This window comes from Oncorhynchus clarkii, chromosome 26, assembly GCF_045791955.1.
Source record: "Oncorhynchus clarkii lewisi isolate Uvic-CL-2024 chromosome 26, UVic_Ocla_1.0, whole genome shotgun sequence".
Taxonomy (NCBI): Eukaryota; Metazoa; Chordata; class Actinopteri; order Salmoniformes; family Salmonidae; genus Oncorhynchus; species Oncorhynchus clarkii.
Window position 1 is genome coordinate 32,569,041 of NC_092172.1, and position 13,606 is coordinate 32,582,646.

The 13,606-nt window shown below is 42.9% G+C and overlaps 1 protein-coding gene across 3 annotated transcripts in view; it reads left to right on the forward strand.

Moving 5' to 3' along the window:
• LOC139385147 (CREB regulated transcription coactivator 3) overlaps nucleotides 1-13,606 on the forward strand; it is an 85,849-nt gene that overhangs the window by 25,375 nt on the left and 46,868 nt on the right. For all 3 annotated transcript variants that reach the window (XM_071130227.1, XM_071130229.1, XM_071130228.1), the window contains exon 3: nucleotides 2,336-2,467. In XM_071130227.1, the coding sequence (XP_070986328.1) occupies nucleotides 2,336-2,467 (132 nt within the window). The remainder of the gene's footprint in view (nucleotides 1-2,335; nucleotides 2,468-13,606) is intronic.

The window sequence follows — 13,606 nt, forward strand, 5'->3', positions numbered from 1 at the left end:
TGGTCATTACTTATATGGCCAATACATGTATATGCACCAACTAGACATTCAACCAAGAAGGGCCACCAGATTGGTATGAGTATGTATTTTGAAGAGTAGTCCTACTCACGCTTTTGCTTTGTTTTGGCAAAGAGATCAACCAAACTGTGTCCCCTTGCCCAGCAACACACACTTACAGTAAAAACTACAGTATGTTTGGTACACTTACTGTAAAAACCACAGTTTTGATGCACATTTATTGTAAAAACTACAGCATGTGTGACAGTTTCTGGAAACGGAGACTCTCCTTGTAATCACTGCCTAACAGAGACAATGTCCCTCTCAACAAATCCAGACCTCAATGACGCCCTAGATGGTCCCACACACACGGCGCTCTGCACAGTATAGCACTATACTTTCAGAAATTCAAAACAGCAAGCCTCTTGAGGACTCTAACTAAATAATTCAGATGTTATCCTACCCAGATAAGCAACAACAAAGTACTAAGATCTGTGTTCTGGCTTCGGTCTGTCTCATTCAGAAGAAAAACACACAGTGGGTGAATGTGATAGCGCTGTAGCTGTCCACGTGGGCTTGCCTGAATCAGTTTGTCCTCAGAGTATAGCGCGCTAACGTTAGCCTAGATGTGTATGCTACAATACAGTAGCTCCAGGTAAAAGTGCCGTTGTTGTGTTGAAGAATGGCTCTTTTGAGGGGTAGGATTAGGGGTCTAGGCCTGCATTCCAAATGGTACCCTATTCTCTTTTTATAGTGCACTATTTTAGACCAGATCCCTATGGGCCCTGGTCAGAAGTAGTGCACAATAAAGGGAATAGCGTGTCATTTGGGACGCAGTCCTAGAAACCAGACTCGATCACAGTAGAAGAACATGGCTCTTTACTCCTTAGAGATGCTAGTACAGGTTTAATGGACCTGGCTGCACTTGATCCTAATCATTTGTTAGTGCTCGTTCATTGTAACTGTAGTGTTTTCATTTTGTTTAGGGTTTGAGTGTTTTAATGAATGATATCCGTCTGAAATCATGGAGTAAAGTAGGTTGTTAGTTGTGTAGTACCTAAACACTGTAGACATGATTTAAAGCTGTTATTTTTATCTTGCTTTTTTATTATTTCTCTCTCTGCCCCAGCCTGTCTCTCTCTCTCTCTCTCTCTCTCCCCCAGCCTGTCTCTTTGCCTCTCTCTCTCTCTTTCTACCCCAGCCGGTCTGTCTCTCTCTTTCTACCCCAGCCGGTCTGTCTCTCTCTCTCTACCCCAGCCTGTCTCTTTGCCTCTCTCTCTCTCTTTCTACCCCAGCCGGTCTGTCTCTCTCTCTCTCTACCCCAGCCTGTCTCTTTGTCTCTCTCTCTTTCTACCCAAGCCTGTCTCTTTGCCTCGCTCTCTTTCTACCCCAGCCTGTCTCTTTGCCTCGCTCTCTTTCTACCCCAGCCTGTCTCTTTGCCTCTCTCTTTCTACCCCAGCCTGTCTCTTTGCCTCTCTCTTTCTACCCCAGCCTGTCTGTCTCTCTTTCTACCACAGCCTGTCTCTTTGTCTCTCTCTACCCCAGCCTGTCTCTTTGCCTCTCTCTCGCTCTCTCTTTCTACCCCAGCCTGTCTCTTTGTCTCGCTCTCTTTTTCTACCCCAGCCTGTCTGTCTCTCTCTTTCTACCCCAGCCTGTCTCTTTGCCTCTCTCTCGCTCTCTCTTTCTACCCCAGCCTGTCTCTTTGTCTCGCTCTCTCTTTCTACCCCAGCCTGTCTCTTTGTCTCGCTCTCTCTTTCTACCCCAGCCTGTCTTTGTCTCGCTCTCTTTCTACCCCAGCCTGTCTCTTTGCCTCTCTCTCTTTCTACCCCAGCCTGTCTGTCTCTCTTTCTACCACAGCCTGTCTCTTTGTCTCTCTCTACCCCAGCCTGTCTCTTTTGTCTCGCTCTCTTTCTACCCCAGCCTGTCTCTTTGTCTCTTTGCCTCTTTCTGCCCCAGCCTGTCTCTTTGTCTCTCTCTCTACCCCAGCTTGTCTCTTTGTCTCTCTCTCTACCCAAGCCTGTCTCTCTCTCTCTCTCTCTCTCTCTCTCTCTCTCTTGCTCTCTCTTTCTGCCCCAGCCTGTCTCTTTCGGTTTCTCTCTCTAATAATAGCATTACATTTTAATAGTCCTAATAATATTAAGAGCCACAATGAGAATAACAAAAGTAATGCTGGTACTAGTTGTAACAACATGATTTCTAATAATGGAATAGTAATGGCATGGAAGCATTTTATGCTTACGGACTGTCCCTCAGGTTGTGGCAGGAGACCAGGTATTTGGTTCGTGTGTGTGTCTCTTTCTCTCTCATATTAACATCCCCCTCTCTCCCTCTTCCTCAGGGTGGCTTCCCAGGGGCCTTGGACAGTGTCAGGGGGACACGTCACCATGGCCTGGTAGAGAGGGTGCACCGGGACCGCAACCAACGCATTAACTTGCCTCACCGCCGGCCCATCGACAAGCACGGACGGCAGATATCCTTCCACAAGTAGTACCAGTAGGAACCAGTTACCAGTAGTATTTGGTAGTAACTCTTGCATATAGAAACTAGTACCAGTAGTACGTAGTCAACTTACCTGTAGCAACTATTACCACACTTAGTACAACATCTGGGGCCCTCAGAAATGTGTTTTGCTTCTAAACTGTCAGAATTCTCACAAGCATGTTGACAAAGCTGATGACAACGGTTTACAACTAATAAATGCTATAATTTCTCAAACTGTCAATCAATCCATTACGTCTGAATTTCAGCATAGAGGTTGATGTTGTAGCCTATGCAGAGGGCTGCACGACCCGTGTTGGGCCATTGGACTACAGTGTAGCTTACCCAGCATGTGATGTGCTCTTAAAATGCATATCTATGGAATTGTTGATTGCATTTATTTTATCTTTGTTTTAACAGGGCGTCACCATTGAGACCAAGGTCTCTTTTACAAGGAATCAAATACAATGTAAAATATTGTAGCAGCTAGCAAGATGGTTGCACTGTTGGTGTTTGCTGTGAGTCCTTTTGGCAGGTTTGTGTGTGGTGTGAATTTGTGTGTGCTCACTGACCTTTGCTAGTGTGGGCAGAGTGTTGTTGAAGCCCAAGGCTCAGTTAGTCATTATAAAAACATGACATGTAATACATTGTGCTAGTCACTGACAGTTCGGCTTAATGGACATGGACATTGGTGGGAGAGTGTGCCTGTGTTACTGTTGTAATTCCCCTATATTAATTTAGCAGAGGCGAGCAACTTCTGCTAAATCGCTGCCGCCACTGATAAAATAAATAGTAATTTATTTTCTGAATGGTAATGTTTTCAGAGTAAACTTAAGCGACACACTTACTGACCAATTTATTAGGTACACCCATCTAGTGCTCTGTCGGACCCCTCTTTGCCTCCAGACAGCATGAATTCTTCGGGGCATTCTACAAGGTGTTGGAAACATTCCACAGGGATGTTGGTCCATGCTGACGCGATGGCATCACACAGTTGCTGCAGATTGAACGGCGGTACATTTATGGTGCGAACAGCCCGTTCCATCAGGGGATTGTGCAAGCCACTCTAGTAAACTGAACTCGCTGTCATGTTCCAGGCAATGTTTTTCCACTCCTCAATTGGCCAGTGGTGATGGCGTGCCCACTGGAGCCGCTTCTTCTTGTTTTTAGCTGGTAGGAACAGAACCCTGTGTGGTCATCTGCTGCAATAGCCCATCAACAAGTTCTGCACTCCACTGTTGTACTGCGTAGTTATTTGGCTCTTTGTGGCCTGCCTGTTAGCTTGCACGATTCTTGCCATTCTCCTTTGACCTCTCATCAATGAGCTGTTTTTCGGCCACAGGACTTCTGCTGATTTTATATATATATTTTTTTATGATTCTTGATAAACCCAAGACACCGTCGTGCGTGAAAAGCTCAGTAGGGCAGCCGTTTCTGAGGTACTGGATCCGGCAAGCCTGACACCAACAATCATACCATGCTCAAAGTTGTTTTGCCCATTCTAACGTTCAATCGAACAGTAACTGAATGCCTCGATGCCTGTCTGCCATGTGACTCAATGTCTGTTAGAACGATCCATTTTTGAGAACTGGGTGGTGTACCTAATAAACTGAGTGTATGAAGTATGTAGAAAAGATAATGGAGCCACATATCTTTTTTAATAAGATCATCTTTGAGAACTAACAATCACCAAAATAAAAACTATACAGTCAGGGAGGATGTAAAAATCCAAAACAGTCATGTCATTGGGCCTCTGTGCCATAGAAAAATGTGTAGAATTGCAGGAAATTGCTTTCAAACTGCACATATTTGGTTTCTAACTGTGTGGGTTAGTAGGAGGACTGAGGTGGGAGTGGGTCTGCGAGCTCTTAACGCTCAAATTCTCAGTAGAGAAAGGATGGTCATTCTTTGGAAACACCAACTGTCAGTCAGTGCCTTAAGAAACCCTTTCTTCAAGCACTGTCTCTGAGCCAGTATATTCTCCCATACACTACTCAACTGTGTGGTTTGCTTGTGTTGCACTCTTTCACACTGCATGCAAAGAAAGACTGTAAGTGGGGGGGAAGCAAGTGAGTAAGCAGGGCCTAAAATGAATACCTGTGGGTAAGATTTATTTCACCAGCCACATTGGTGGGTGGGTGGTCAGGGCTCCACAGTGTGAGCATTTCACTTGTATTTGTGAATAAAAATAGTAAAGTATTATCACATTTATAGCAGAATAAATGCAGCAGTAGTCTACTGAAGTGAAACTTTGTCCTTGTTTCTTGGCTATTTACATGTATCTGTTCACAAGCTATGTTGAGTTTCAACTGCTAGGGAAGAGGAGCAACACTGATGCTAGTCGGATTCAATCTCACAGGCACAAAACATGACACTCATCACATTACCACAGTAACCACCCGCCCTAAAGGGGCAGGTGAAATGTTTTCTCTCATCTGTGATATTTTCATTAAAGACTTGGGTCATCAAAAAGGACAAATTGAACAATACTACTTCTTACATTTTATTGTTTTAGAAACATTACAAAACATGCTCATCAGTTTTTTGGTGTTCATGTCATTTTTGCAAAAAAACACTGGCTGGTAAAATAATATGAGTGGATGGTAGATTTTTATCTGCAGTGGCTGGTGGACCAAAAAGCACATTTTAGGTCTTTGAGTAAGGGAGAGTTAGTGTTTACATGCATTTAGTGTTTGTGCCTGTAAAAAAGAAAGAAAGTGGAAGAGCAAGTATCAGAGAGTGTGAGATGGTGGGAGTGAGACACGCAGTGAGTGTGTAAAAGATAGCGGAGAGTATCTGAGGCTGCAGTGTTATGTAAGCACTAGTGACACTGTGACATACATACTGGCTAGTTGTAATGCTACACTGTGACATACATACTGGCTAGTTGTAATGCTACACTGTGACATACATACTGGCTAGTTGTAATGCTACACTGTGACATACATACTGGCTAGTTGTAATGCTACACTGTGACATACATACTGGCTAGTTGTAATGCTACACTGTGACATACATACTGGCTAGTTGTAATGCTACACTGTGACATACATACTGGCTAGTTGTAATGCTACACTGTGACATACATACTGGCTAGTTGTAATGCTACACTGTGACATACATACTGGCTAGTTGTAATGCTACACTGTGACATACATACTGGCTAGTTGTAATGCTACACTGTGACATACATACTGGCTAGTTGTAATGCTACACTGTGACATACATACTGGCTAGTTGTAATGCTACACTGTGACATACATACTGGCTAGTTGTAAATGCTACACTGTGAAATACACACCTACTGGCTAGTTGTAAATGCTACACTGTGAAATACACACCTACTGGCTAGTTGTAAATGCTACACTGTGAAATACACACCTACTGGCTAGTTGTAAATGCTACACTGTGAAATACACACCTACTGGCTAGTTGTAAATGCTACACTGTGAAATACACGCGCACTGGCTAGTTGTAATGCTACACTGTGACGTACACGCGCTCTGGCTAGTTGTAATGCTACACTGTGACGTACACGCGCTCTGGCTAGTTGTAATGCTACATTGACCATCTATCTCCCTGTATGACCCTTGGAGCTCCCTTCCGCCCTTAAAGTGGACTGGCCGCAATGACCAGCAGGCACAGATCTAGGATCAGCTTACTCCCCCAATCGTAACTCTGCAACTACTCCTAATATTTTCTCATTTTTTTAAGTTCCTTTCTGTGAATCAAGTTGTTATGCAGATGTTCTTGCCTTGGAGGCTTGTCCAAGTTACATAACTGGAGAATTAAAAGAATGGCTGAGAACTGCACTGAGAATATAGTAGTTACTGTTGCTAGCAGATCAAGTTCTGGGAAGTTGTCTTGGAGACAGACGGGAGTGTGTGAGAGGGGGGAAGAGTGTGTTTGAAGGCGAGAGAGAAAGGGGGAGTGTTTTCGCGTGTCACTGTGCGCGTGTGTGATCTCGCCATGTTGCAGTAGAGAGAGAGAGAGAGAGGGGAAGTCTTTGGTTTTGAAGGATATTTCATCTGGACAACTCCCTGTTAGCCTGTAGTAAAGAGTGTTGATAAGTTATTCAGAGTGAGGCGCGCGCAACACAACACACTCTTAAAATAAAAGCGTGCACAAACACACATTCCCTCCGCTCCAGTATTTGTATTTATTAGGGATCCCCATTAGCTACTGCCAAGGTAGCAGCTACTCTTCCTGTGGTCCAAACACATTAAGGCACTTACATTACACAAGATAAAACAGTTTATCATATAACAGTATTACACCACTAAATATCTACAATACAAAATGTATAATAAGTTATTTCAATGTGCCTGTATGTGTGTGTCTTCACTGTCCCTGCTGTTTCATAAGGTGTATTTTTGCTTTTTTAAAATCTGATTCTACTGCTTGCATCCGTTACCTGATGTGGAATAGAGTTCCATGTAGTCATGGCTCTATGTAGTACTGTGAGCCTCCCATAGTCTGTTCTTGACTTGGGGACTGTGAAGAGACCTCTGGTGGTATGTCCTGTGGGGTATGTATGGGTGTCCGAGCTGTGTGCTAGTAGTTTAAACAGACAGCTCGGTGCATTCAGCATGTCAACACTTCTTACAGAAACAAGTAGTGATGAAGTCAGTCTCTCCTCCACTCTGAGCCAATAGATTGACATGCATGTCATTAACTTCAGCTCCCCGTGTATATCTAAGGACCAGCCGTGCTGCCCTGTTTTGAGACAATTGTAATTTTCCCAAGCCTCCCTTTGTGGCACCTGGCCACACGACTGAACAGTAGTCCAGGTGTGACAACACTAGGGCCTGTAGGACCTGCCTTGTTGATAGTGCTGTTAAAAAGGTAGAGTAACGCTTTATTATGGACAGATTTCTCCCCATCATAGCTACTACTGCATCAATATGTTTTGACCGTTTACAATCCAGGGTTACTCCAAGCAGTTTAGTCACATCCACTTGCTCAATTTCCACATTATTCATTGCAAGGTTTAGTTGCTGTTTAGTGAATGATTTGTCCCAAATACAATGCTTTTACATGTTTTTAATATTCAGGACTAACTTATTCCTTGCCACCCATTCTGAAAAAAACTGCAGCTCTTACGTTTTGCTGTCATTTTAGTCGCTGTAGTAGCTGACGTTTCTAGTGTTGAGTCAGTATCTCTGGAGAGGAAGGGACTAACACACACAGTAGTAGGCTCTCCTGGTTTTTGGCTCTGTGTGTGCAAACAGGCCCTTTGTTTGTGTAAATAGAGGTTGCTCCAGTGTGTGTGTGTTTGAGGTCTGGATACTGAGTCAGCAGCACCCTGCAGCATATGATCTTCACACTGGGAGAAGGAAGAGGCCGGGGCAGAGGAGTATCCTCCAGCCAAAATGTGTTTTCACTCTGCAGGCAATCTCTCTCCCCCCCCCCTACATGCCAGATGTCCCTCACAGTTGGAGCTTGTTTTTCACTCGAGTCGGACTGGTCGAGTCTGCCAAGATCAGATAGGCGGTGAAAGAGAGCCGCAGAGATTTCACTACGCCCACTCTTCTAGAACATCCTCTCCTTTTCATCCCCTCTTCGTTCTCTCCACTCAGGGTTTTCTGAAGCATTGTAGATTTTAGCAGCAGTGATTGGACTGTACTGTAGTTGTTTAACTAACCTACTACTACAGTATACACTCTTGACTATCCTCCCATTTCTCTCGTTTATTTCAACACCCTTCACTCCATGTGGGTTTACTAACTGAATGAACTGAAGAAGGCTTTTAGTTGAAACGTTTGTGTGAAGGCGTCTGCATGTTTCCCAGACGAAATACTCCTGTTCGGGTGCACAACATTTTTTTTTCTCTCGAGGCAAGCCGAAGTCTACCCCCTTGTCGGCGATTGGTCAACAGTAGAAGTTCCTCAATGAAGTGCCTGTTGTCTTTCAACGAGAGACTACTTGTCCTAATGCACATGCTTTCACTTGAGAAATACTGCACCAAACATCCTAGTCAGATGAAAAATTGCCCGACTGCAAAAACATAAACTAAAGAAATCTGTCATTAATTTTTATCTTTGATTAATTCTAACTATTTTGAGTAAGTGTATACTGGCTATGGTGTCTCAAAAGGGACAAACAGTACTATTGGCACCTTTTCTTGTTTTTCAAGTGAAGGTCTATTAAGGGAATATGCTTGCACACTGGTTCGGTTCGCCTACGGCTGGGCTCCAGCCGAAGTGAAGCATGCTGACGCTTTAAAATTCCTCTTTTAAAACTCCTGTGTGTGTAGACATACGTTATTTTTTATTTTAAATTGTCACTGTTGTAAATGAGGTATGGGTCTTGTGGTGCTCTTGTTAATGAGGTGGTATGGGTCTTCTGGTGCTCTTGTAAATGAGGTGGTATGGGTATTCTGGTGCTCTTGTAAATGAGGTGGTATGGTTCTATAGTCAGTCATCAGGTCTATGGTCAGTTTACTAGCTAATCTATTAAACTCTGGCAGGGTGATGCCAAGCACCCAAGTACTGTGATGTCCAGAAGACATACTGTGTGTGCTCTAGTCCCTTTCTCTCTAGACATACTGGAGCAGAGGGATCATTTGTGTGTATGCGTTTATTTTATGTGTGCGTGTCTCACGTCTCACTCTGAATAACTTACCAGCACCCTGTTTGCCACAGCCTGCCAGGGAGTCATCCTGATGAATTATGGGGAATGGAACATGCAACTCAATATCCATCCAAATCAAAGACTTCCTCTCTCTGCTGCTGAAGCCCAGCGAGATCACGCACACACTCTCTCCCCCTTTCTCTTTTGCTTTCTCACACACACACTCTCTTTTCCCCCTTCTCTCCTCTTTCCCTTTCTCACACACACCCGTCTGTCTCCAAGACCAACAATAGACAACTTCCCAGAACTTGATCTGCTAGCAACAGCAACTACCGCGTTCAGTCAAGTTCTCGGCTATTCTTTTATTTCTCCAGTTTTATGTGAGTTGGACAAGCCTTCAAGGCAAGAACTGAAACATCTGCATAACTATAACTTGATGCACACAGACTTGAACAGTAAGGAACTCCTTATGGAAAAATAAAAGGTTGAATAAATATATATTAATGTGATGCAACTCTCAGAGCACCTCACCTAGTCGGCTCGATCCAACGCTCTTAACCACTATGCTACCTGCTGTTTACTTGTGGTCATCTTCAGCTTTTGAATGATCCATAACACTGAAGTTTTCAGTATATCTAATGGTGCTTTTTTTATTTAAAAAAAATAAAAAACTGGGGCAAAATAAACCATATATATAATTGAAAAATCTGTCAATGTACCCTTGAGCAAGGCACTTAACCCTAATTGCTCCTTAAGTCACTCTGGAAAAGAGCATCTGCAAAATGACAAATGTATTGAAGAGGGTGGACAAAGCTTTCAGTGTGAATGCTCTCTTTTCCCTCCCTCTACCTCTTTCTCCATCTACCAATCCATTTCCTGTCTATTTTCTTTCTCTACCTTGCCATCTGTCTTTCTTCGTACCTTACTTTCTTCTCTCTCGCTCTCCCTCATCCTTTCTCTCCATCATCCTTTGTCTCTCTCTCTCGGTCTGCATTAGCAGCCCACTTTGAGCGTTATTAGATCTCCCCCAGTGGTAATCCATCCGTTGCTTCTGGCTTTGCGGACCAGGAACATGCATGTCATAATGTCTCCCGGTTGCCCCGTTGCGATGTCATGTAACTTTATTGATCACATCAACATAGAACATGTTTTGCTAATCCCCGTCTTCTAATCAGCCATGTCAGCTGGCCTATTAAGAGGACCGCACCGTGTTCTTGTTTTTCAGAGCTTTCAGGGTTAGGCTATAGGCAGGATGCTAGTCCCTTTTTAAATTGCACTGCGTTACCCTTAGGCTGACCAAGACAAATGTCTGTCTGTGACAATTGCTCCAGGCTTCACATATGAAAAATGGACACACTGCTGTCAGTTGCTTTGCAGCATGTGATTATCAGAATATAATATGTCCTGTCGTTGCAGCGAGAGCTTTCCACTCAGTGATATCTATCTACACCTATATATTATGTAAAGGTTAGCTTATTGCACTGTACACACCTTTTTCTATTCATATGCTGTCCATACTGTCTTTACACACCATTATATATTTAAGCAATAAGTCCCGAGGGGGAGTGGTACAGTATATGGCTGTTCTTATGCACGACGCAACGTGGAGTGCTAGGACTCAGCCCTTTGCCATGGTATATTGGCCATATATCACAAACCCTCAAGGTACCTTATTTGATATTTTAAACTGGTTACCAACATAATTAGAGCAGTACAAAATAAATGTTTTGTCATACTCATGGTATACGGTCTGATATACCACGGCTTTCAGCCAATCAGCATTCAGGGCTCGAACCAACCAGTTTATACATGTATATATATACATTATGTATATTTATATTCCGGTCTCTGACATTCCTCGTTCTGATTTCACGTTTTTTATTAGTCTGGATTGTGTGTTACATTGTTGGTGCTGTACTGTTGGAGCTAGAAACACAATAATTTAGCTGCACCTGCGATTAACATCTGGAAATCTGTGTATGCGACCAATAATTTGAAATGTCGGCTGAGCCACAACGGCGATTTCTATTTACTATAATATTTGTGTCCTAGTTGTTCTTGTTTGGTCACAGACAGTGAGCATAGCAGTCATCTCTAAATTATGAATCAGTCATTTCAGTCCAGGTTGAGGGTCACACTCCTTAATCTCTAGAGCAGGTATTCTCAAATTCAGGGGTGTGTGCATACATACATACATACATACATACATACATACAGTGGGGCAAAAAAAGTATTTAGTCAGCCACCAATTGTGCAAGTTCTCCCACTTAAAAAGATGAGGCCTGTAATTTTCATCATAGGTACACTTCAACTATGACAGACAAAACGAGGGGGAAAAAAATCCAGAAAATCACATTGTAGGATTTTTAATGAATTTATTTGCAAATTATGGTGGTCAATAACAAAAGTTTATCTCAATACTTTGTTATATACCCTTTGTTGGCAATGACAGAGGTCAAACGTTTTCTGTAAGTCTTCACAAGGTTTTCACACACTGTTGCTGGTATTTTGGCCCATTCCTCCATGCAGATCTCCTCTAGAGCAGTGATGTTTAGGGGCTGATGCTGGGCAACACAAACTTTTCACTCCCTTCAAATATTTTATATGGGGTTGAGATCTGGAGACTGGCTAGGCCACTCCAGGACCTTGAAATGCTTCTTACGAAGCCACTCCTTCGTTGCCCGGGCGGTGTGTTTGGGATCATTGTCATGCTGAAAGACCCAGCCACGTTTCATCTTCAATGCCCTTGCTGATGGTAGGCTTTGTTACTTTGGTCCCAGCTCTCTGCAGGTCATTCACTAGGTCCCCCCGTGTGGTTCTGGGATTTTTGCTCACCGTTCTTGTGATCATTTTGACCCCACGGGGTGAGATCTTGCGTGGAGCCCCAGATCGAGGGAGATTATCAGTGGTCTTGTATATCTTCTATTTCCTAATAATTGCTCCCACAGTTGATTTCTTCAAACCAAGCTGCTTACCTATTGCAGATTCAGTCTTCCCCGCCTGGTGCAGGTCTACAATTTTGTTTCTGGTGTCCTTTGACAGCTCTTTGGTCTTGGCCATAGTGGAGTTTGGAGTGTGACTGTTTTAAGGTTGTGGACAGGTGTCTTTTATACTGATAACAAGTTCAAACAGGTGCCATTAATACAGGTAACGAGTGGAGGACAGAGGAGCCTCTTAAAGAAGAAGTTACAGGTCTGTGAGAGCCAGAAATCTTGCTTGTTTGTAGGTGACCAAATACTTATTTTCCACCATAATTTGCAAATAAGTTCATTAAAAATCCTACCATGTGATTTTCTGGATTTTTGTTTTCTCATTTTGTCTGTCATAGTTGAAGTGTACCTTTGATGAAAATTACAGGCCTCGTCTTTTTAAGTGGGAGAACTTGCACAATTGGTTTCTGACTAAATACTTTTTTGCCCCACTGTACGTACGTACGTACATACATACATACATATTCTAGGCTTTTTATTTTTACTGTTTTCTACTTTGTAGAATAATAGTGAAGACTTCAAAATAATGAAACACATATGGAATCATGTAGTAACCAAAAAAGTGTTAAACAAATCAAAATAGCCACCCTTTGCTTTGATGACAGCTTTGCACTTTCTTGGCATTCTCTCAACCAGCTTTGAGGTAGTCACCTGGAATGCTTTTCCAATAGTCTTGAAGCAGTTCCTACATATGCACTTGTTAGCTGCTTTTCCTTCACTCTGCTGTCGAACTCATCCCTAACCATCTCAATTGGGTTGAGGTCGGGTGATTGTGGTGGCCAGATCATCAAATTACAGCACTGAATCACTCTCCTCCTTAGTCAAACAGCCCTGGAGGTGTGTTTTGGGTCATTGGCCTATTGAATAACAGATAGTCCCAGTAAGTGCAAACCAGATGGGATGGCGTATTGCTGCAGAGTTGTGAGATTGTGAGGACCCCCTGCAGAGGCCAGATCTCAAAATATTTAAAAACAAATAATAAAACATACTTTTTAATATGAATAATACAACAACAACAAAAAAATATTGATATGGAATAGGTTTAGAGCGTGTAATGTAATACAATGTATCTTCATAACCCTTGGCAACATGGGCCTGGGAGGCTCACAGGGATATTGGTATCCACTGCAGTATATTGAGGCGGAAGGTAGCCTAGTGGGTTGAGCGTTGGGTCAGTAACCGAAAGGTTGCTAGAACGAATCCCTGAGCTGTCAAGGTACAAATCTGTCATTCTGCCCCTGAACAAGGCAGTTAACCCACTGTTCCTAGGCCACCATTGTAAATTAGAATTTGTTCTTAACTGACTTGCCTAGTTAGATAAAGGGTCAAATAAATACATTCTACCAATTTATACAGTGTTCAACTCTATACTGATTCTGTTCCCTAATTATTTTCTTACATAAATGTCACAATGTGTAGACTTGCAGGATATTAGCTTTTCAAGCTGCAACAACACAATCTCTCTGCCCCATGACAAAAATGTGTATAATTGATGTAAATTAACTTGAAAACTGCTAAATGTTCTCTGATCCCAAGAGGCAGGCTTTTAAATGTTCTTTCCCAGGGCC